Source organism: Dermacentor variabilis, unplaced genomic scaffold (genome assembly GCF_050947875.1).
Source record: "Dermacentor variabilis isolate Ectoservices unplaced genomic scaffold, ASM5094787v1 scaffold_16, whole genome shotgun sequence".
NCBI classification, from domain to species: Eukaryota; Metazoa; Arthropoda; class Arachnida; order Ixodida; family Ixodidae; genus Dermacentor; species Dermacentor variabilis.
The window spans coordinates 1,783,744-1,806,335 of record NW_027460324.1 but is presented as its reverse complement, the minus strand read 5'-3'; the positions used below and the strand labels follow the sequence as shown (position 1 = coordinate 1,806,335).

General features: G+C 47.0%; 1 protein-coding gene across 1 annotated transcript in view; it reads right to left on the bottom strand.

Moving 5' to 3' along the window:
• Positions 1-22,592, bottom strand: part of LOC142568094 (uncharacterized) — a 350,446-nt gene that overhangs the window by 168,632 nt on the left and 159,222 nt on the right. Inside the window, exon 9 of the mRNA XM_075678185.1 lies at positions 16,759-16,928. Within this exon, the coding sequence (XP_075534300.1) occupies positions 16,759-16,928 (170 nt within the window). The remainder of the gene's footprint in view (positions 1-16,758; positions 16,929-22,592) is intronic.

The window sequence follows — 22,592 nt, the reverse complement described above, 5'->3', positions numbered from 1 at the left end:
GATAAGGTGTTTGTTTCCTTTTTATCTGCTTCCCCTCTATAGAATACCTACAGACGAAAGTGGATACAGTCTCTATCTATTTTTGTGCATACTTTGTCTCTAGACTTTCTATAGACCAAAGTCGATGAGGTTTGTATTTCTTTTTGTCTACTCGCTGTCTATAGACGGTCTATAGAAAAAGTCGATAAGGTGTTTGTTTCTTTTTGTCTATTTCCCCTCTATAGACTACTTTTAGGCGAACGTCGATACAGTGTCTATTTATTTTTGTCCATATACTTTGTATATAGACTTTCTGTAGACGAAAGTCGATAAGATTTCTATTTCTTTTTGTCTACTCGCAGTCTATAGAGGGTCTATAGAAAAAATTCGATCAGGAGTTCGTTTCTTCTTTGTCTACATCCCCTCTATATGGACTAGCTGTAGACGAAAGCCGATACAGTTTCTATTTATTTTTGTCCATACTTTGTCTGTTGACTCTCTATATTATGGACAATAGTCGACAAGGTTTCTATTTTTTTCTCTACTCCTGGTGTATTGAATGTCTATAGAAGAAAGTCGATAATATGTAATTCCGAGTTCCCATACCCCCCGCCCTCTGCCAACGCGATGATATGGCACTGGTTCATGCACGACGGCACCGCAACCCCGGCGCGGCGGGCAAACCGTGCAGACTGCTAGGCTGCGTTCGGTGCAGCTGCACCGAACGAGGATCGCGGCGGAGCAGGCACCGTCCGAGTCACCAAGGTCTTCCAGGCACCCGAAGGCCCTAAACCTGGCTGCTTCCCGGACGTACACTTCGCGAAGACCAGGTGGTGAAGGTCAGATGGTGAAGATGTGGCAAAGGGGGTGAATAAGTGGCGAAAGCCCGCAGACCAGGTGGTGAATTCACCACCTCTGAGTTGTCGTGGTCTTGCATGTCTATAGATTAACAATAGACAAACATCGTTAGTCTGGGTCCAACCCGTGTACGCTGTAACCAAGCGCAGGTACCGGTGGATAATACATAGCTGCATTTGATATAAGCCACTAAAGTTGTATACTGCTGAGATTGCTGTAGAGCGTATTTGTAGACTAGTATACACATAGTGTATACCTCCGCATTTGTTGACCACATATGATCTACGTAGTCGCTCTCGGCAATCCCAAGACAGTCTTCACAGTTGTCGCATTCCTTTTGCGGCAGTAGAATAACGGAAGCAAAACGCCGATCCAATTGTTAAAATATATGTTATGAACGTCAGCTTCAGATTCGAAACAGGCATCAAGCTAACAGCAAAGACACTCGTAATGTTTGTAGCTGACAACGCGGACTTTGTGAATGTGCCATGAACCGATGTCGCGCATGTGGTGTTCGCGTTGTGTGTCGTCCGATTCTCGGATACTTTTCACATTGTCTTCATATCTCGGCTGCGTCACTAACATCGGGCGACTTTTGTTGCCTAATATCCTGCACTATAAGCTCATCAAAGTTTCTCATTCACTTAAAATAGGCGCCAAATTCTCTGAGCCCACCCAGTATTTCGCCGGCGTTATGCCTGCGCAGCCACGCATATGAGTACCTCACTGCTGTACTGATTGCTTTGACCTATCATCGGAACAGAAAATTAGCATTAACATACGTGCGGGCATCACATTTGGCGGTACGCTGGAAGATATGCTACAAATACGCTGCATTACTCATCGACGCTGGCAATAATGCGTCTAAAACGTCTGAAGAGCCCCGTAACGGCTTTTACAAACAGCGCATTCATGTTAGCGTTCCAGTCTCATACGATAGCCCACAGCGTTTGTCATACAACCTGCCAGCGCATATCCTTCGTCCACGAAAAAACTGCATAACGGAAAAGAAAAGCCACCCGTTCCGGCGCGCATGGCGCGCAGAGAGAGAGAAAGAGACAAAGAAAAAAATGAAGGAGTAAAAGGCGCTCACACTCCTCCGAGCGCGCACGCCCTCCCGCGCGGAGCTGCTGCGCATGCTCGGAGCTCTTGCGCATGCGCGGCGGTGCGCCGTCTCAACGAGTGCGCCAGGCAAGTAAACGGTTGTGCCGGTGTGCGGTGTCTCCCTGAACGTTGGTGTCTGTGTATGCGTGTCTTCTTTGTGGCATCACACGTCAACTACACTGAATGGTAAGCTTTATCAAAGACGTTTTGCGTCAATACCTCATCATTATGTGAGCGCATTTCGTAGCGCGAACCGGCTGCATGTAGCGCAGGCGACTCGGGTATTGGCCTCGAGCTCCACCACTGGAAAAGCTGGCGCCACCATCGGCGTGACGTGCTAGGAGGGATCACGTGGACATAGCGGCCGCGTCGGCTGCTTCGGGCGCGCCGAAGCGAGCTGAAAACGAGAGTTTAAATTCCCTCGTACGCTGCGGTCCTCATTTAGAGGCAAGATTTGCCCGCTTCGAGTGTCTCCTTTACAACGCTTGAAAGCTCTACAATAGGTAGTGGCTGCCTTTGAAGGCGCACAACATGGTAGGCTACTGCTCGGTGCCGCAATGCCGGACGCACGTAACGGAGGGCGGTGTCAGCCTTATTCACACGTAACCGCTGGACAAGAAGCTGCGTGAAGCTTGGCTCGCGAAACATAAAACCGGCAAACAGTCATCGGCTACAACTCGGGTATGCAGCAAGCACAGACGCGAGGAAGATTTCCGCTACGTCGCCCGGTCTGCGATGTTCTGAAAACGCGCACTGAGACGCTCGCGCGAGTCCGCTGCCCGACTAATGTCATGACGGTTTGGTCTATGAACTTGTCGATGCTATAGATACTCGCAAGTTCAGTGGAGTGTAAAGGCAGCGGTAAGAAGCACATTTAAAAAAAGCATGGCATATGGTCATGTTTGTGTTATGAATTAATGCACTGGATTACAAAACAGGAGCAGCGGGAAATTGCATGCTGAGAACACCGATAAACATACAGTGCGACGCAACTCGAGAAATAATATTGAAAGGTCAAAGAATTTAGAAGAAAAAAAAAAAGATTGAATCGTCGCGACGGGACATCACAGTCCCCGTAGGCGTCGAAGTCTCTACAATGAAATTACTTTTGAACAGCTCTGATAGCGCCCACGCAACAATGGTTGCGTGTATACTGTCAAATGCTCATATTCTGCGGCCTAAAGCTCATGGCACGGTGCGAAAACGCGCGCGCGGAGAAAGCGAAACTGTGGGCGGACAAGCAAGCAGACGCGCAGTCGGTCGCTGCGAATCTGCGCGATCGCTTCATTGAGGCTTCATTCTATTACGCTCCATTTAGTTATACAAACACTATAAGAACATATTTCAGATAGTCTTCTCTCAGCGTTTACCTACCTTTCACGCAAGAAGCCGGTTCGGGAGACTCCATCGCGGCGACAGCGCGCAGTGGCGTTCACTGTACGTATTCGGTAAAGAGATAGCGTCTGTAAATGATTGTGTGCTTTCAGTTTGCCCAAGATTATTATTTGGACAGTAAGAAACTTCTCTCGTTTCGAAAGTACTTACAGAAATGTCCGGGAGAGCTCGCGCGTGGTGTTTTCAATGAGCGCTGACAGCAAAACCTATGAGGAGCGCGCCACGTGATCCCTCATACTACGCCAGCGAGGCGCTTCCGATAGATGGCGACTCCGTAACTCCTCGCCGCCAATAGTGTCGGTTTGTCGTTCACATGGTTTGATAACGCGCTCTTGTTCTCGCTTCTACTATACGGAATGTTTTACGGCGAGCGATCGCTCGTGCTTGTTGATTTTATCATTATAGCTTAGGTGCGTAAAAAAGGAAGTACACCATGTTTTAACTTGATACTGAGCTACCACTAAGCGGAATGTGTGTGTTGGGCAGCCAGTGTGGTAGATCTCATTTAGTGGCGCTTGATCCGGCCGCGATGAATGCTGCACCGTATGTGTAGTGAAATTCTCGTGACACGCTTTACGTATATATCTCGAAATTGTGTTAGCATCAAGAATTTTCAAACAGACAGGCATAGTTGAATAACTGCTAGCGTACTCGGATGAAAGGCCGTGTTTGCGGGGCATGCATCAGCAGTGTGTGCGCTGCCGTGTTCGCATAGTTTAAAAGTAGCAGTATTTTTAATGTTCCTGGCAACAAATCTAAATAATTTTGGGAAGTTACAGCAAGCAAAACACGAGGCTTGAAGAAATATCTAGTAGAAATCTCTAGATTCACCCAATCTATTTATATGCAGCCACAAACGCTTTTGGAGCATGAAACCTGCGATAAGCTCAGTCACTTGCAGCTTCGCAACTTAGCCGAAAAAAATTAGAGAACAATAAATTAGTCGCTCCGGGAACACCTTTACACGTTTCGAACTGAAGGCATTGCGTTTGACGGTAGTTGGAAGGTTTGTTTTTTGTCTCTTTTTTAAACAATTTATAGCAGCAGAAGTTATCTTTCGAGCTATATGAAAAGCGTTAAGCGGCTTCCGATGCTTCGGCGTTCTGCAGTTTACGTGCTCTTAATCACAAGGCAGCTGCTGGCGCAGATTCGCATTGTGCTAATCGTGCATGGTATGAAGCCATTGTGCGTAATAAGTGTTCCGGTTTTCATTACTGTTGCATGTAGTGCCGTCGTCTTGGACAGACTGCATACAATATGAGCTGTACAAAACAAAAAGGGCCAGATTATCAATTTGGTGGTCTTTTCTAAGTAGATAACGCACAGATTATTCAAATAATTCAGTGGGCATTGCATTTGTTCTAGCCTTATCAACACACCTAAGAGATCGTAACATGTTTTAGTTGATAAGTAACCTGATCAGTACGCCCCCATTCATGTGCATTCTACTGAAAGTGTGGCAAATGTATTCATCTCGAAGTATGAGAGAAGAGACATTGCAGACTGTTCTAAGCGGAAATAAATTGCAAATCTTAACGTGATTGTTCAAAACTGCAGTCAGTATGCTGAGCATATTCGTTCGGCACGGGCATATTGCATTAACACCTGAAAAATGTGCACAGTCCAGCCGGGTATCTTTGTTTCAACAAGTATTATTATAGGAATCGTTTGGGATTCTCGCATTTCTTTTATTTTTATAAGTACACTGTGTGTCACATGAACCTGTCTTAAAACGAAACGTACCGTTGCTGGCACCGGCGACCATTACGGTTGTCTAACTGCTTATCATACTGTAGTATAACGAAACATCATAATGGTACTGATTAATATTGCCATGTAGTGTTTAGTCAGAGGTAAACAAAGTTAACTAGAGGCATAAGTGATGACAGCAAATTATATTGAAAACTACTATTGAACCGTAAAAATAACTAATTGTATAACTCATTGTATAGTTTTTCCTCACATTGTTGCATTTGCTTTACGTGTGTCTCTGTGTCTTCCGTGCTGTACTCGTGTGGCCATCAATTACGAACTTGCCGAAGCCCTTGTCAGCTTTATTAATCAAGGGATTCAAGTCAGTTGAATCTAATACTGCATGTCAAGTGACTGACGTGTTATTCGTTTTATCTCAATATTATGGACTGGCACTACTTGGCAAGCATTAAACCACAATATTTTTTTTATTACACTTAAGCTGCAGGCGTCATAGATTGCCAGAAAATTTTCATGAAAACAGCCAGGGAAGGCTTGGAAAAAGATCGGGAAATTTTAAAATGGCCAGATAGGTATGCTGTCTTGTTATATGTCATACAAAGTTTCCATAGAATCTCTGAGTTAAATATATTTTTAAAACGTTTCACCTGATAAAAATTGAAGGAAATTGGTTCCATTTATTGAAAAATAAAAGAAAGTCAAGCTTACTGACAAGGCATTTCTTACTCAATATGTGTTTTTTTTTGCGTTAACTAAACGTCCTGAACCTCGATAGCCTAGAAAAAATTTTCATCTTTCAAAGCACCTTAAATAATTTACTGTAATAGAATTCATTCGAACTATACTATCAGTTCTGTTTCCTAGGAGGTGCATATCTGTCGTGCTATGACACAAAGTGCTCGTGTGGTATTTCGGGTGCTCATGTGGTATACCTAACTTGGAAACCTGTTAGCACGCCCAAGAGGCCTAACAAATTAAGTGACCATATCGATACAATCAGCCCATCTGCCTTCCGTTGAAGTTATGGCCAATCACCCATTCATTTAAAAGTATGAGAAAGACATTTAAATGTGTATTAAGCAAAATAAATTACAATCTTAGGCATGATACTGTGGATATTCCAGTCACGTCTTCTGAAAATATCCCTCTGCACGGGCATACTTAACTACCAGCCAAAAAAAAATGTACAGACAGCCCTACTGGGTAACGTTTCAGCAATAAATATAGAGACCATTTGGGATAAGTACAATAATGCATCATATCTGAACTTGTCATAAAAGGGAACATACTGTTGCTGGCGCGAGCAGCAGTTGTGACTGTTTAATTGTTCACCATACCATGCAATAAAACATTGTATAAAGGTGCTGATTTGTATTGGCAAGCAGCCATTAGTCATAGTTAAACCGCATTAAGTATTGACTTAGATGGTTTGAGCAAATATATTAAGCTGCTTAATGAACACACAAAGAATATACACTTGTTATTTTTGCCTCATATTGCTGCATCTACTTATTTGCAGCATACACCTGCAGCACCTTTGGGACTAATGACACAAAGGTCAAGGCCAGCCTGGCGACCATGCTTGCCAAGGAGTAGTGTAACTATTTAATCTGTTGCCATAATAGCATACGACATGAATTTAAGGAATTCATCTATTATATCGAGCAATAAAAACGGTGAATGCATTGCTGGTGCATTTGTTTTATTTTTCGCACTGCATGATTCAGCACTATATAAATTCTTTCAGTTTATGCAACATATATGAAAGTACACCTGGTTCAGAAGCATTATTAATCTACTAACGGTAATGCATAAGTGCAGATGAAAAGGAACAGGTGCACATGCATAAATACATTCAAAACTTTTTGCTACCGCATCTAAACAAAAATGTAAACTAACTTGTAGATAGCCGGTATGGAGTTATGGCCTTATACACTCTGTAGACTTGTCTATAAGATGTGTGTGTATATAGAGTGCCTATAGATTAAAAAAAATTCATATTTGTTAACAAATGTCTGCAGAATGTCATAGAAAAAAAGTGTATCGGACTATAAAGTTCTGTTTTTGTAGACTAAAGTCTATAGAATGTCTATAGACTATCTATATACATTTGTATATAGACATTCCATAGACTTCAGTCTACAAAAGTAGAACTGTATATATAATTCTACTTTTGTAGACTGAAGTGTATAAAATGTCTACGGACAAATCTCACCTGTAGACATTCTATAGACTTCAGTCTACAAAAGTAGAACTGTAAGCCTATACACTTGTCCATAGACAGTCTATAGACAGCCTATAGACTCAGACTTCTTATAGACTAGTCTATAAAAAGTGTATGGCCATAAGTCTCTAGACTGTCTATAGGCAGTGTATAGACAGTCTATAGACTCAGACTTTTTATAGACTAGTCTATAAAAAGTGTATGGCTATAAGTCTATAGACCGTCTATAGAGAGTCTATAGACTCAGACTTCTTATAGGCTAGTCTAAAAAGTGTATGGCCATAAGTCTATAGACAGTCTATAGACAATCTATAGACTCAGACGTTTTATAGACTAGTCTATAAAAAGTATGGCCATAAGTCTATAGACTGTCTATAGACTGTGTACAGACAGTCTATAGACTCAGACTTTTTATAGACTAGTCTATAAAAAGTGTATGGCCATAAGTCTATAGACTGTCTATAGACTAGTCTAAAGAAATGTCTATAGACAGTCTATAGACTCAGACTTTTTATAGACTAGTCTATAAAAAGTGTATAGCCATAAGTCTATAGACTAGTCTAAAGAAATGTCTATAGACAGTCTATAGACGTCATAGACAAATGTCTATAGACTGTCTATGGACTTTCTATAAAAATTTTTGTAAGGGATTGCCGCAGATTAAGCGTAACCACCATGAAAAACTCTTTCCCAACGTAAGTGCTTTCGGCTTGATTTATTTCATAAGCGATATTTCCACTTTTCCTACCTGCGCAATGACTTTATATCATCTCCTACCTACATTTCCTCTCGCATTCATCGTAGCCATAATGTTGGAATATTTCAATGCCACAAGAGAACTTGTCAGGAATAATTTATTCCTAGGACCTCTCAGGAATGGAACCACCTTCCCGCCGCAGTTATCGCAATGAAGGACAACTGAAAGTTTCGCTCCGTCTTAGGCATCATCACTCAGGGATACAATTGCCTGATCAATTCTGCTGAAATAACTAACCACCTCTTTGCTGCTTCAGTATTTACTTATGTATATGTTTCTTAGTCACTCCCCTCTGTGATACTTCGGTCTTGAGGGTACCATAAAATAAATAAATAAAATAATATATATCGCGTTCTCATTTGAGCGCATCGGTCACAAGCGATGCAAGTTCCTGGTTGGCGCTGAAAATTTGTTGAAAGTGCTTCTATTCAGCTCTAGTACATGAAAAGCCAATAGAGCCTCTGCCTTCCGTTTTCTCTTTGGGCACGTGCTATGCGAAACCTGGAGCGCTATAACGTAAACCTATTCCAAACTTTTCTATTCCCATTCTGCAATCAGTCTTCCGCGATTGGTCAAAAAATTTGTGACCACCACCACCACTACATATGCCTGTCGTGCGACGTCACGAAAACCGCGATAGCTTCCCATCTGATAGGATGTGTACACACTCATTATTCATGATTTGACCGAACAAAGAAAAATAGCTATTTCTGATTCGGCGCCTTTTCGTCATTAGCCCTGGGCTATTGGCCAAAAGTTTTCGGGCTGCACCCACTTCACCTACCTGTCATGTGACGTCAGAAAACCGCAAAAACTCACCGCGTCAAATTGACGTGTACGCGTTAAAGATGTATTTTTATGCCGAACAAAACGGAATTTTCTTCTTAATAGTCGCAGGCTGCCCTATTCCGAAAGGAATAAAAGATGACTGCCGCCGATCGCTCAGGCACTGGCTACTCGCACATGCCGGAGAGCATGGGTTTATTTGCGTGCAATAAATATTTTTGTGACGCCGTGTAACGTTTTAGAGCACTTTGGGCACGTTTACGCCCTCGTTCTGCCAACTCTTCTTTGCTGAGGATCCGTTTCAGCGTCATTCTTTAGCTTCCGTTGCATGCCGCCGCGATTTTACACCAGCCACCGCAAGCTATGTAAGGGAAAGCGGACCAGTCAAAGACGTCGGCGCCACCCTCTTCACGCGGTTATCGATTTTCAGTGCAGTGGCTCGGCCCCATCGAATCCCTCTCCACTTGAGCGTGCTCCTCACCTCTTGTCAACCAATTAGATAAGGCAAGCGGCTCAGTGTAGGCAATGTTATTCGTTTTTTAAACAAACAAAAGTAACCTCCTATAATCGAGGAGAGCGTTTGATTGGTCTGTTCAGACAACCCTGCGGGTGATCCCCCGATGCTTGCGTCGGCGTTTACGCAAATTTGACTTCGGGAGATTGGAATAAAAACATATTGGAATAGTTTTAGGTTATAGGCCCCCTCGTTCAGACATTAAGCCATAAATTGCAGCTCTGTCACATGCTTCGTCAGCGCACTTGCGCAATTTGGCTGAGCAGACTTGAAAAATGTTATTTTTACTCACTGACACAATTATTAAATGCAACTTCATTGCATTACCGCACAGTGAACACAGAGCAAAGGTAACTTTTTTGTTCAGCTTTAAACATGTGTGACAACCTATGAAGAGAACTTCTCTCTCTCTACGCCGCATTGAAAAGTGAAATCAAACTCCCTTGTGAGAACTCGGCAATAAACAAGGTGGACCATAAATGTCATCTGCCCAGCTGTTGCCCCAGCAGCTGTGCAGCGTGCGCACTGTTCAGCATTGTATCTGCACATTGCCCTATCCTATTTGTTTTGCCTAACTTTGGTTGCCATGCCGGTAAATTTCAATCAATGCCCGAAATTCCTCAGTGTCGAAGGGTATCTAGACTAAATAGATGGAGGATAGTTTCCCTGCTCAGCTGGCCCAACAGCAGTGAGCACGGAAACATTAGACAGATGGGTATTGCAGAGCGCTGAGAGGACATCACAGCTGGACAAACAATAGCTTGGTATTGCTACATCAATTATATGGTAACTCTAGGCCAATTTCTACCGCGGTCGTTGCCGTCGGCCCCACCTTGACGCTCCGTGTAATGTCCAAAAGCCATAAGACTGTGGGCCCATGTCTACCGTGCGACCGCAACGATCAGCCGACGCCAACGCAATATCGACCACACGGAAGTTGCCTCTGTCACCGCACGAATGCCGGCGCTTTGGTATTAGAGCGCGGCAGCCTGGTTCCTCCAGGCGGAATCCCACTTTTCAGTCGCCGTAACTGGCCACCAGCGGCGCAAGTACGATGTGTTCGTCTCCGCGCTGTCCGCAGCTGCCGAGGATAGCGACATCTTGTCTGCACCGCTTTCCGCTGCGCCATTTGGAGATCTCTAAGCCACGCTGCTACATCGCACGGTGCCCTCGTCACGCAGTCGTCTGTCACAGTTGCTCTCCATAGAAGAGATCGTAGATCATCGGACCTCACAAATTTTTCGGCACCTGCGCCGGTTCCTGGGCCCAAGGGCAGTTTACATGGGCGGTACGCTGCTACGCGAGTCGTTCCTGAAGAGCCAGCCCAAGAACGTACAGATAGTCCTTGCCGCTGCCGGTAACGTTAGCCTGCCCGACCTTGCTTCCTTGGCCGACAACGTGATGAAAGTTACTGCATCATCATTCGTGGCTCTTACCTCCGTTCAAGACCTGATTCCTGTGAACAGCCAGTTATCGTCGAACTCCGCTGTTCCGTCGTCGCTCGACAGGCTCCGAGACCGCCTTGAGCGCATCGTGTGAATATCGGCGCTCTTCGCCGCCTCGTCGACGGCGCACCAGCATTTCTCGCCACACACCGGCATCCTATGCTCTTACTTTTACCGGGAGCGTTCTGATACCATAGCCGTTCCGGAGCGGGAGCGCGCAACCGTCTGTGGCCCTGCTTGTGGCAGGGAGACCGGCCGGCGGTCCTCTAGAGGCGACGAGTGGTCCGGCCCAAGATGCAAGTCGCCTATTCTACGTCCGCGACCGTGCCACAGGTGAGCAGTTCCTTGTCGACACGGCCGCTCAAGTCGGTATCGCCCCAGCACAGCACACGGCTTGCAAACAGCCACCAACTTCATACCTTCAGACTGTAAACGGCCTTTCAATTCCTGCCTACACACAGCGATCACTCCTCCTGAACTTCGGCTTCGGCGGAGTTTTCCGTCTAATATTTCTTGTTGCCCACCTCTGCCATGGAATCATCGGAGCTGACTTTCTAATAAGTCAGGGACGTCGATGTCAAACGTCGACGGCTTCGGGTAAGTGTGACTCATATGTCAGTCGCAGGCTCTAACCCTGTGCCTCTCGTTGCACGACTGCCGCTGTCCCCGACGGTCCTCTCGCTGCATTGCTTCGAGAATTTGCGAGCGTCACTCGACCACGTCAGTTAACGCAACCAGTGCCACACGATGTACGCCACCATATCTAAATAAACGCCCCCCCCCGTACATTTCCGTCCACGTCGCTTTCCCCTGAAAAACGAAAAGTCGTGCGAGCATAGTTCCAACACATGCTTAAGATCGGCGTCATAGGACCTTCTTCTAGCGACTGGGCGTCTCCACTACCGATAGTTCCTAGAAAACTGGGGTCTGGCAACTTGCGATGACTACCGTGTATTAAACAGAATAACAGTTTCCGAGAGATATCCTCTTCCAAACAACCGGGACTTCGCGGTTGCCCTTGACGGCGCGAAAATCTTCTCGTAGATTGACCTGGTACGTGCGTACCATCAGCTACCAATCGCGGGAGGTGATGTAACAAAGATGACCTCTGGTCTCTTGGAACTTGTTAGCATGTCTTTTGACCTTCGCATCACGGGCAAGTTTTTCCAAAGGTTTTTGGACGCCGTCACAACAGGGCTCACTTTCGTATTTGCTTATGTGCACGACCCGCTGTTTGCGAGTTCCTCCCCTTACGAGCACATGGAGCATCAGAATGCAGTTCTCGCACTTTGCAAGCTGCAAGCAAGGAACGTGTTGGAGAGTCAACCTAGAGAGCAGCAACTTCAGTTCCTCGGACATCTGGTGGAGGCCTCCGGCATTGAACTGTTAACAGATAAGGTTCGCGCTATCGAGGCTTTCCCTCTTCCCCCATATGTGACAAAGTCATGGGAGTTTCTCGGCTTCATAACCTTTTATCGTTGCTTCAACACGAAATTCACTCGACTAGTCGCTCCTCTCGACGCCATGCTACCAAGAAAAAACAAAGAATCCACCGTGCAATCGACTGAAAAGGCTACCGAAGTATGCACTGAATGCTACTTTGCTTGTACATCCCAAGCGTGACGCGACAACCTTCATCACGACCGACGCGTCCAGCACAGCTCTGGGTGCTGTTCTACAGCAATACATAAGTGGATCATGACAGCAGCTTGTTATTTTTTCTCAAGGAAGCTAAAGCCAACACAAACACGGTACAGCGTTTTGGAGCTGGTGCCCCTGGCTGCCTTTCTCGCCGTAAAGCATTTTCGGCACTACTTCGAATTGAATTCTTCGGTTTTACGTGCCAAAACCACGATTTGATTATGAGGAACGCCGCAGTGGGGAACTCAGGATTAATTTTGACCGCCAAGTGGTCTTTAATGTGCCTCCAATGCACGGGACATAGGCACTACTGCGTATCGCTACCATCAAAATGCGCCCGGCGTGGCCACTTTGTCGAGGGTCGACACTTTGTGATCGCCACTGACCACAAAGACCTCGTCTATGAGGCGAAGAGATCGACATTGACCTACGCTCCAAGAGAAATACGTCCGCTTTCTTTCACTTCGGAATTTGCCATCGATTTCCGACATGTCACGCGCACAGAAAACATTTCTGCCGATGTGGTGAGTCACATGGACGCTGTTAACAACGTCACCCCTCACCTCTTCAATGGACGCAGAACTTCAAGCTCGTCAGCGACGTGACGAGGCGGAAATCGACCTCCATCGGTCCTACACGTCACTGCAACTTAAGGATGTCGTATTTCCTGGTCGTCTGTGACACCATCGTCCACGACACCTCTATGTGTCTGTGCAACCGCTCATATCTGTGCATGTGTGTCATCGCCTGTTCGAAGCTGTTCACAGACTTTATCATCCCAGCATTAGTACAACGCTGAAACTCCGTTCTAGCCGCTTTGTCTGGCCTCTACGTCGGGGAATAGGTGCGTTCCTGTCTATTATGCCAACGATCGGGTCCACCGTCAGCCTGTCGCTCTGTCAAAGACGTTCTTTCCACCTGAAGCCCGGTTCGACAAGGTTCATATGGATATTGACGGTCCTCTTCCTCCCTCCCAAGCTCACGACTACCTCGTTACGTGCATCGGCAGGCACATACGATGACCGGTTGTTACACCGATTCCGAACAACACGGCGCTGCTGTATTTCCGAGGTTGAAAGTTTTCTCCGAGACGCCCGGTAGTTCCCTTTGCCAGGTTGGCGTACAAAAACATCTAGAGCGCTCTATCCAGGGATGATGTTGCGTGCTGAGAAGTGCTGAAGCTCGGCAAAGGCACAATTAACTTGGTTTATTTCACATTTTGTAGGCTTTAGGCCAAAAGAAAAATAACTATGAAAAAAAAACATGACTCGACAGCAAAACGTGCAGTGCCTTGAAAAGTCTCAAGAATTCTTTTCTTCACACCTCCGCACTGCGGCTTTTTATCCACTTCATTTCCCTCTTTCGCTCGATGAGCGAATTCAGTGCCCTTTTCTCGGCCAATTGGAATCGTAGCACAGTCCGCAAAATCCCACCCATGATGTTGCACCACCTCTCCAGATTCCGCCTCTCGTGTGCAATTTTCGACCCGCCCTCAATGCTATGCAGAGGTAATTTCAGTTGAAACCAGGGTCGACGCTGTGACACGGAAATAGCGTTGGCTCTTTGTAGGCTTTAGTGTCGCCACCGTTTCGAAAGAGTGCGGTGGTTGTGGTCACCCTAGAGGGGATGTTTCTGTCAACCTGCCAACAGTCTGCGTCAGGCCCCGTCGTGGCACAGGCGGGCGCAGGTGCTTCGAGTGAAGCACACAGAGACGAGTGCTGCCTTTTAGGGACACGCGTGGCCGATGACCCATTGCAGTTTGGGGCTCAAGAAGTTTTTATTCGTCAGCTCTGGGTCGTCGAACAGACGAAGATGCGACACATAATCGATTGCTAATTATTTCAGGTGACTCTGGTTTCATCGCCAGCTCTTTCGCGCCTTGAAACGATGAAGCGTGGATGTCATTCCAGAGCAACACGTTCCCCAGTGAAGCACCCTTTGTTTAGAAGTACCACCAGGCATAATAGCAAGAAGCCGCGGCAGCAGGCGCCCGGCTGACTCTATCTAACAGCACCTACCATTGCGGCAGCTTCCTTTTCCACTAAGGTTTTGTGCTCTGGTTGCCCATTTTCCTTAATAACAGACGGAGGTCGACAATTTGAGGCCAGCCTATTCAGTGACCTCCTGGTTCTTCTTAGCACCGCAAGCCTACGTACGACAGCCTAGCACCCACAATCCAACAGCCTCGTTGAGTTCACCGTCACCTGAAGACTGTGCACACAGCTCAAGACTCGCCTTCAGAGTGGGTTCAGCACGTTCCCCTTACATTTCTTGGCATACACACGGTGTTGAAAGATGACATAGGCTATTCAAGTGTCGAGCTTGTTTGTAACACCACCTTTCGTCTTCTATGCAACTTCGAAGCCACAGCTGCACTGCCCTCAACCACGGATCATGTTACGTATTTGCACATCATGTTCCATTCCGTCTGCCCAGTTGCTACCAGAGCATCTGCACCTCTATTGTCCTACGTTTCTCCGGATCTTCGGGCACAAACCCATGTCTTTGTGGGACAGCCTACGGATCGCAAGCCCCTTGAACTGCGCTTTTTGGGTCCTTAACCCGTGTCCGAACGCCGCAGCAACACATTTGTTATTTCCATCGATGGACGACCGGACACTATAGTGCTTGAACTCTTCAAGTGAGCCGATACTGACGACCAGTCGGTACAACCATATTGGCCAAGCTACGACCTCGTCCATTCCATCGACTATCCTGTACAAGTGGCGCATGCCACAGCACATCCACTTGTGACACCACGACGCGTCTCGTGTGCTCCACCGCTCGTCGGTAACACCTCCCCTCTGGGAGCACAGTCCATTGTAGCGGCTACACCTCCGTCAAGGCCGCGGTATTACCGCAACAGCAGAGACGCGCAGGCTCACGCTACATGCACTCGCGTTGGTGTCCGCCTGAACTTCGGACACCTGCTGACGCAGTGATAATGAATATAGTTTTCCTTTGGGCTTGACGTCCCTTCTCTACGCTTCACTCCGTCCAGGGCCCCACAATATCACGGACGCATGTACTATGGTCTAGGTTCGAGGGAAAGCTGGCGAGGGATAGCCGAGGGAGATGGTGGCTTGATGCGATGGCATCTCCTCGCGCACGCAAGGGGGGGATGTGCGCGGGCTAGGAGGGGCGAATGGGGCAGGTTAGCACGCATATCCTCTTCTACTTTGGCGGCGCGCGCCCGGTCTTGGATCGTGGGCTAGAAGGCTAGGTGACCCGGCATAGCTGACAACTAAATGTGCGCTGTGTTCTCGAGCGCATAGTTGGCGTTGAAGCTGGAGGCCACAAGAAGGGCAATTGGCTCGCCAGGGCTGCCGCTCTTCATGTCAGCGTCCTGAAAACGAGTGTCCGCGGTCATCGAGTGGCATGCGTTCATGTTTCTCTGGGCGTCCGTGACAGCATGAGTGCTAACTTAGTAAGCTAATGTTTACAGCAGTTTATTCAGTCGATTAAACAACTAACCTTGCTACACATAGCTGTCTAATAATTTGCTATCACAATCAATGCTTAACCCTTCAGGCGAAACTGCGACTGTTTTAATTAGGCGTAACATGCGCCAACTTGCCTGATTGGTGTGAAGTACTACAGCTGGCACGTGCTCGTGGGCAGCAGGACGAAAGCAAAACGCTACGCCCGTCTCTGCGACGCACAAAGATTTCCCATAAGCGCGACCACTGGTGATACTCGAGTGCAAGAGAAACGTTTATTGCCACCACAGGATTTGTTGTTCGATTGTGCAGGGTTGCAAGAACGGTCCCCAACAATATCAAATTATATGCCCGCGGTTGTTTACACGCATTTAAAGAATTCCCACCAAAGGTGGGCTGTCAACAATTAGATGCCGAGCAATGTCGCATGAGACATTATCCGAGGCTTCTTCTTAACCCGAGAGCCTCCGTGGTGAACTTTGCGGCCCACAAGTATGAGCAATAGAGAATGCAGCCCAGACAGAACGGAGCTACGGCGTTACACTAGAACCTCCGCTGGGGAGAAATCGCACAAAAGGGCGAAAACAGCAAATGCAGGACCAATAGCGTCTGTGACATTCTTGGCTATGGCCACTTTGTTAATCTACACGATGATTACGATAGCGTGCTTCAGGTTCTGACTCCAGTTTTGCTAGCGAGGCAGCATGAACTGAACAAAGCTTTCTTATGCTGCTTTGGCACATGCTCGGCGTAATGTTTCACCAAAATGCCCTTTTAGAGCAGGATGTCGCAGCGCAATACTCTAGCCATAATTTGGCGCAGCTGTTCCAATGCTGACGAAGCAGTAAACTGTATCTCAAGGAAGAGTGAATGAATGAATGCTGAAGCGACGCGAGACTCACCGCTGCTGATGCTTGCTGGTGGTTGCGTTGAGTCGGCTTCGCTGCGCAAACGGGGACACTCCGTACGAGTGGCTGGCCGGCTTGCAGGGTCGAACGGCGTGCCGTAGGCTGCCGCTCGCGCTCTGGTGCTGCTGCACGGCCACCTGGCGATCGACCCCAGAGGCCGCAGTCTGCTCATGGGGATTTGGGGAGACGAGTTTGGTGGATTACACATTTGAAGCATAAAATGGAGAGCGTCGTCCTTTTCAAGGCAGAGTGGGGCTATAAAGGAGGAAGAAGAGAAAAACAACGAGAGTCTGGCTTCGAGCCTAACATATATTTATCTGACCACTGGAGCTGCTCAGCATAGTGTTTTGAAAGCAAGGTCCTCCTTGGCGACGTCAAATCTATTTGATATTCATGGAATAAAAGTTATTGGCTAAGTTAGTCTCGTAATTTTGACTATTCGATGTATCGTAGTGCATGTAGGACAATAAAGAGAACGTGAAGATTACAACAGGAAAAAGAAAGACAAGTTACTCTAGAGCTAGTACAGAGCAGTAAATATTACGTATTTGGCGCGAAAACGACGAAATTGAACCGAGATGGCCCCGATAGGCTGACAACGGAGGTAGTGCAATCTAAAAATGTGCGCGCCTTCCGAAGGTATTGCTGTCTCAACAATGCACACATTACACTAATGCGCCACTGAAGGGCCTGTCATTCTTCGATGTGAGTCACTGTTCAATGGTCTTTTTTTATTTACGTAGTTGATATATATCTACTTGTTCCTTTCACCGCAACTTATAATAGATGTGCGTTCCAAGAAATGATGAATGTACCCACGATTTTTTCATGAGTATTTCTGGAATGTAAAAGAAAACAGTAAACAGCCTGACGCAGGTGCGCAAAATTACCGACTTGTTTTATCCCAGTGACGTAATTGGCGTCGTAGTCCTAGTGGTGAAAGAAAAAGAAAGCAGGGAAGTGTTGCCTTCCTTTTTCCGCTAATAATCAGCCTAGAAAAAAAAAGGATGGCTGTAATATCCGGATTCAAGCAGTGAAGTGGGCCTGCTGATACATTTTGACAAAATGTCAGGCGCAGAGAAACACGAGAATCAAAAATAAGGCATGGTGGACCCATAGGCGCTAGTATCCACCGTGTTGTATAGCTCCTCCAACCAAGCCAAACTAAAAAAAAATGTCATATTAACCAATAAATACTAACACGCTATATGTCACAAAAAGTACTAGCCGCTTACCGAGTGAAGCTTGTAAAGTGATAGCACTTTTCACTATCTTCTGAGACTAGCAAATAATACTAACATAGTACTAGTACTACACGTATGTTAATGATCCTCTGTCGTGATATTTACTACATCGGTAGCACCATTACAACTCCAAGTGTAATATTATTGCCAACGATACAGTGGGGCCTATTAGATTTGTAAGTCCCTCTTGCACTTAAGTCGAAGGGGATTGTAAAAACATAAGGTGATGATGATATGTAGTTTTTATTGGCGCAAGGGCCAAGTGATGCCAAAAAGCGTCAAGGCAGTGATGATGAATACTCAGTGGACTAATGGCTGATGTGACGTGGCTGTAGAGAGGCCTAAAACTGAGAGCTATGAATTGCTTAAAATACATAAGGAATAAAAACATGAGAATGACTGAAGTAGAAGCATAACAAGGTAAACTAATATATATGAGAAAGATAACCGCATTCCTTCGCTATATATTGGGAGTCACTTATTGGTTTACGTAATGCTTGTCAAGGATATTAGGGCACAATTACTCCGGGCAGTAATGTACTACATAACAGCAGCAAGCAACGCTCAACAAAAAGTCATCGCCCGAGCACTCCGTAAAGATGGTTAACCCGCGAAACTGAAATGCGTGCGCCGGCGTTTATTTCTGGGTTAATCCCGACGGTTCATTAAATGACGGCTTGGTAGGCTGCCGGTTCCTCGGTACGCAGTTGCTGCTTACACTCGGCTGCACGGGCCTGTTCTTGTCTTCTGGCTGCGGCACGGGCACGGCGGAGATTTTTACCGGTTCGGCTCGCGGCAATGCTGATCAAAGGCTGCCTGCTCTTCAGGAGTAGGTATGATGCGTCGCCTACACATTTCGGAGCGAGGGAGAAACTGCTGCGCGTGCGCTCGGCTGCGAGGGAGAACAACGACGTCACTACTGGCACAGCCAATCGCACGCCTGTCTTTTTTTTTTCAAGCATGCGCATGGTGTTGCCCCGGAGTTTTCGGCATACAGGCGACAGACGGACGGACTGAAGATCAGCTAGCCGCATACAGCTTCGCAGCAAAACACAGATGCAGAACAACGACAAAGGTGCTACGCGACGCGCGATCTAAGACCGTCTTCAAGCGCATACATAGTGCCCTACGTAACTGGTGCCAAAATTTAAAAAGACGCGAGTGCCACGTAGCTGGACAGGACCAAGGCAATGGTACTTTCTGTCGCTTGAAGCAAGTAAGCCCATTCTTCGTCTTTCACTTAATTACGTGATTAGTATTAATAATTAACTTATCAAATATTATATTCAGAGAAAAATTTTCAATGAACAATTTTTGGGCATCATGAAAAAATTATCATCCATGTTTCTGTTGCTCTATACGTGCCACATAAATTTCTTAAGCCTGAAAAAAGGCCGCCAAATCACGCGAGAAGTGCCATATGAGTAGTCGCGCGGAAGGTTTTTCGTGTTTCGCTTTTCGTGCGGAAGTTTTTTCGCATAAACGCCCCTTCCAGCTGCCTTCTCCGCTTTTCATCCTGCGGAGTCCGATGTAGTCTTCACCAGGAAGAGGCAACGGTTGAAGAAAAAGTGAAACTAGACACAAGACGAACTTAACCGACTGCTACAGACTGCGAGCACAAAAAGCCGAGTGCACGACTCTAGACAAACTTTCCAGCCTTCCTGCGTTCATCGCTGACCACTGGCCCTGGAGGGACGCACGCCTGATACACAAGGGCTTGCTGTATTTGTCCTGAAGCAGCCTCCCCGAGAGCCTGCATTGCGTCGGCCTAGAAAACCATGGCCCCGATTGCATCAAGATGCGCAGAACATCACGTGACGAGCCGGTCGTCACCACCCACGTAGCATTGTTACCGGGAGGGGGGCGTACTGCAGCTGCTTAAGCCTCCAGGTCAGATACCTATAGCACTTGGGCGATTCTCACAACACTTGACCACTCCTACATTGAGACTACCTGTTTATTTATTTCAATACCATCAAGCCGTCAGTGCACGAAGGCGTAAGAGAAGGGAGTGATGAATGAAATGTCATAGGCGGGGAAGCGCTTCCATTCACTGGCGGTCATTAGTATGCACAAATCTAACAAAGAAATGACTTCGTCTTGCCCTAGAGGCAAAGTATTGATAAGCATAGAAAAGTACTAGAAAGTACTTTTCAGTACACGAAGAGAGGTTTTATGAGCTGTATGAGTGGCAGGAAACGCTCGTCCACTAAATAAATTAACAAACGCGGACGTGCGTAGGAGGACACGAGCAGGTCTCACTTGATCAACATTAACACTCGCTGTCGCAACGATGGCGGGAACAGCGGCGCGAACGATTTGTGTTGCTTTTTGCTTCAATGCGTCTCCGACATTTGAGATGGCGCGACCTCCAACACTAGGAGTGTGCGAAACACTCGGCATTTCGGCTCGCCTAGCCTCTGTGCCCGCCACCTATTACAAGCGACTCAGGGCGCAAGAGAGAGAGAGAGAGAGAGAAGTTTATTAAGTGTCCTTGCTGGGGTCAAGGGGGGTGGAAGCGGGGAGAGGTGGCGGCGGCCATACCTTCCCCAGCCGGGCGGCGGCCATGGCCATCGTGCACATTTTCTAAGATACGATAGCACAAAATTCTAATGATCGCATAATAACAAAAATCCACTCGACCCACTCCGTGAGAGTCAGTACAAGTGACAGACAAGGAACGATAATAAACTGGCCAAATGGTACTGGTTCAAGTTCCAGTGTGGTACCATCGTTACAATGTGATAATATCATGCACAGCCGTTGTCATACTTAGCCCGAACATGATGAGCAAAACGTGGACAAGGCGAATGCTGCAGCAAACGTTTCGACAAGTGGACTTGTCTTCTTCAAGGCGACGTATGCTTTCCTCGCCACAGTATATATAGGTGGGGTTCTTCCAAAGGGGAGAGGGGGTGAGACGGGAGGATGCGGAAAGGAGGGAAAATGTGTTAGCGTGTCGAATTGAGAGTAAAGGAACGCTGTGTACAAGATCAAAGCCAGCCTCCCCCCCCCCCCCCGCCCCACCCACCCCGGTTTGTCAACGCACGCGCGTTAGCCGGTGTGTCAAGGGCGTCTGACACGCCGGCTGACAAAAAAAAAAGAAGAAAGGAAAGTAAAAAAAGGAAAAAAAGGCGGGAGGGATACGCCAAGAAATCAAACTGAGTGATGCTGCCGATAGCTTGAAGTTTAGCATAGCGAATAGATTCTAAAGCTCCCTTTGAAACATTTATGCCTATTGGTTGCAATGTCTTGAACTTATGGATAAGGTATGATTCTCTGTATTTTCTTTCTCGTTCAGAACGGAAATTTGACTGTAAGATGTAGAGTTGAAGTTGATCAAAGTTATGACCTGGTTGGTTGAAATGCTCGGCGACGGCTTTGGGAAGCTTTTTAGCTGTGTCCGCGCGATGTCCGTTTAATCTGACGTTCATTGACTGTCCTGTTTCACCGATATATTGTTTCTTACAGAAGGAACAGTCAAGCGTATAAATCACACCCGAACTTGTACAAGTGAAGCTAGATTTGACTTAAAGGGTATAACTATTTGCGGTGCTTCTAATTTTAATGTCACTTTGAAGGTGCCTGCAGGTTTTGCACCTATAGGGCGGCATCTTTTTTTGTCAGCCGGCGTGTCAGACGTTCTTGACACACCGGCTAACGCACGTGCGTTGACAAACAGGGGTGGGTGGGGGGGGGGGGAGGCTGGCTTTGACCTTGTACACAGCGTTCCTTTACTCTCAATTCGACACGTTAACAAATTTTCCCTCGTTTCCGCATCCTCCCATCTCACACCCTCTCCCCTTTAGAAGAACGCCACCTATATATACTGTGGCGAGGAAAGCATACGTCGCCTTGAAGAAGACAAGTCCACAGGTCGAAACATTGGCTCCTGCATTCACCTTGTTCACATTTTGCTGATCGTCTTGAATTTTCATCTACCGCATTCCCCGTCTTTAGCCCGAACATGCCTTTTAAGCGCTTTTTTGTTTCTACTGCGGGGAATACTAGTTATTGCTGGATGGGCTGCCTCAAATGTCCTATCTTAAGGTGTATTCTTTCTAAAACACTGAATATTTGCTCTTTACGGTAGTTGTCCAAGTTGAACCTCTAGAAATTTGTCTTCCATGCCCGTACTAAGTCTGACGGCAGGCGTACATCACACTTGGGCACTATGTGCGCCGTGATGCGAAGCCCTGTTTTGTGTCCGGTTTCACTGCGTATGTCAAACTGCAGACCAGCCGAGGAAGCCATTCCACACTGTTCGAAACAACACCGCAGGTAGATCGGGCTCCCCCACCTTGACGGGCGCCTCTCGGAGCAGCAGGTTATCAGTCACGCGCGACCACTGGCCAACGCTGCCGGCCGTGTGCGGAACATAGGTGCGGGGTCGCAGCACCGGGTCCAGCGACTCCGGGTCCGTCTGCGTGCAAGCCTGCGTGGCACAACGAAACCACGCTCGGCCACAGTGGAACGCCGCAAGTGTGACGCCACCGTCGAGGTGCAGTTTGTACCGCACAGTTTCTCCGGCCGCGCTGGCTCATTCGCTATGACGTTGTGCTGCCGGAAACGAGGTCGCGGGCT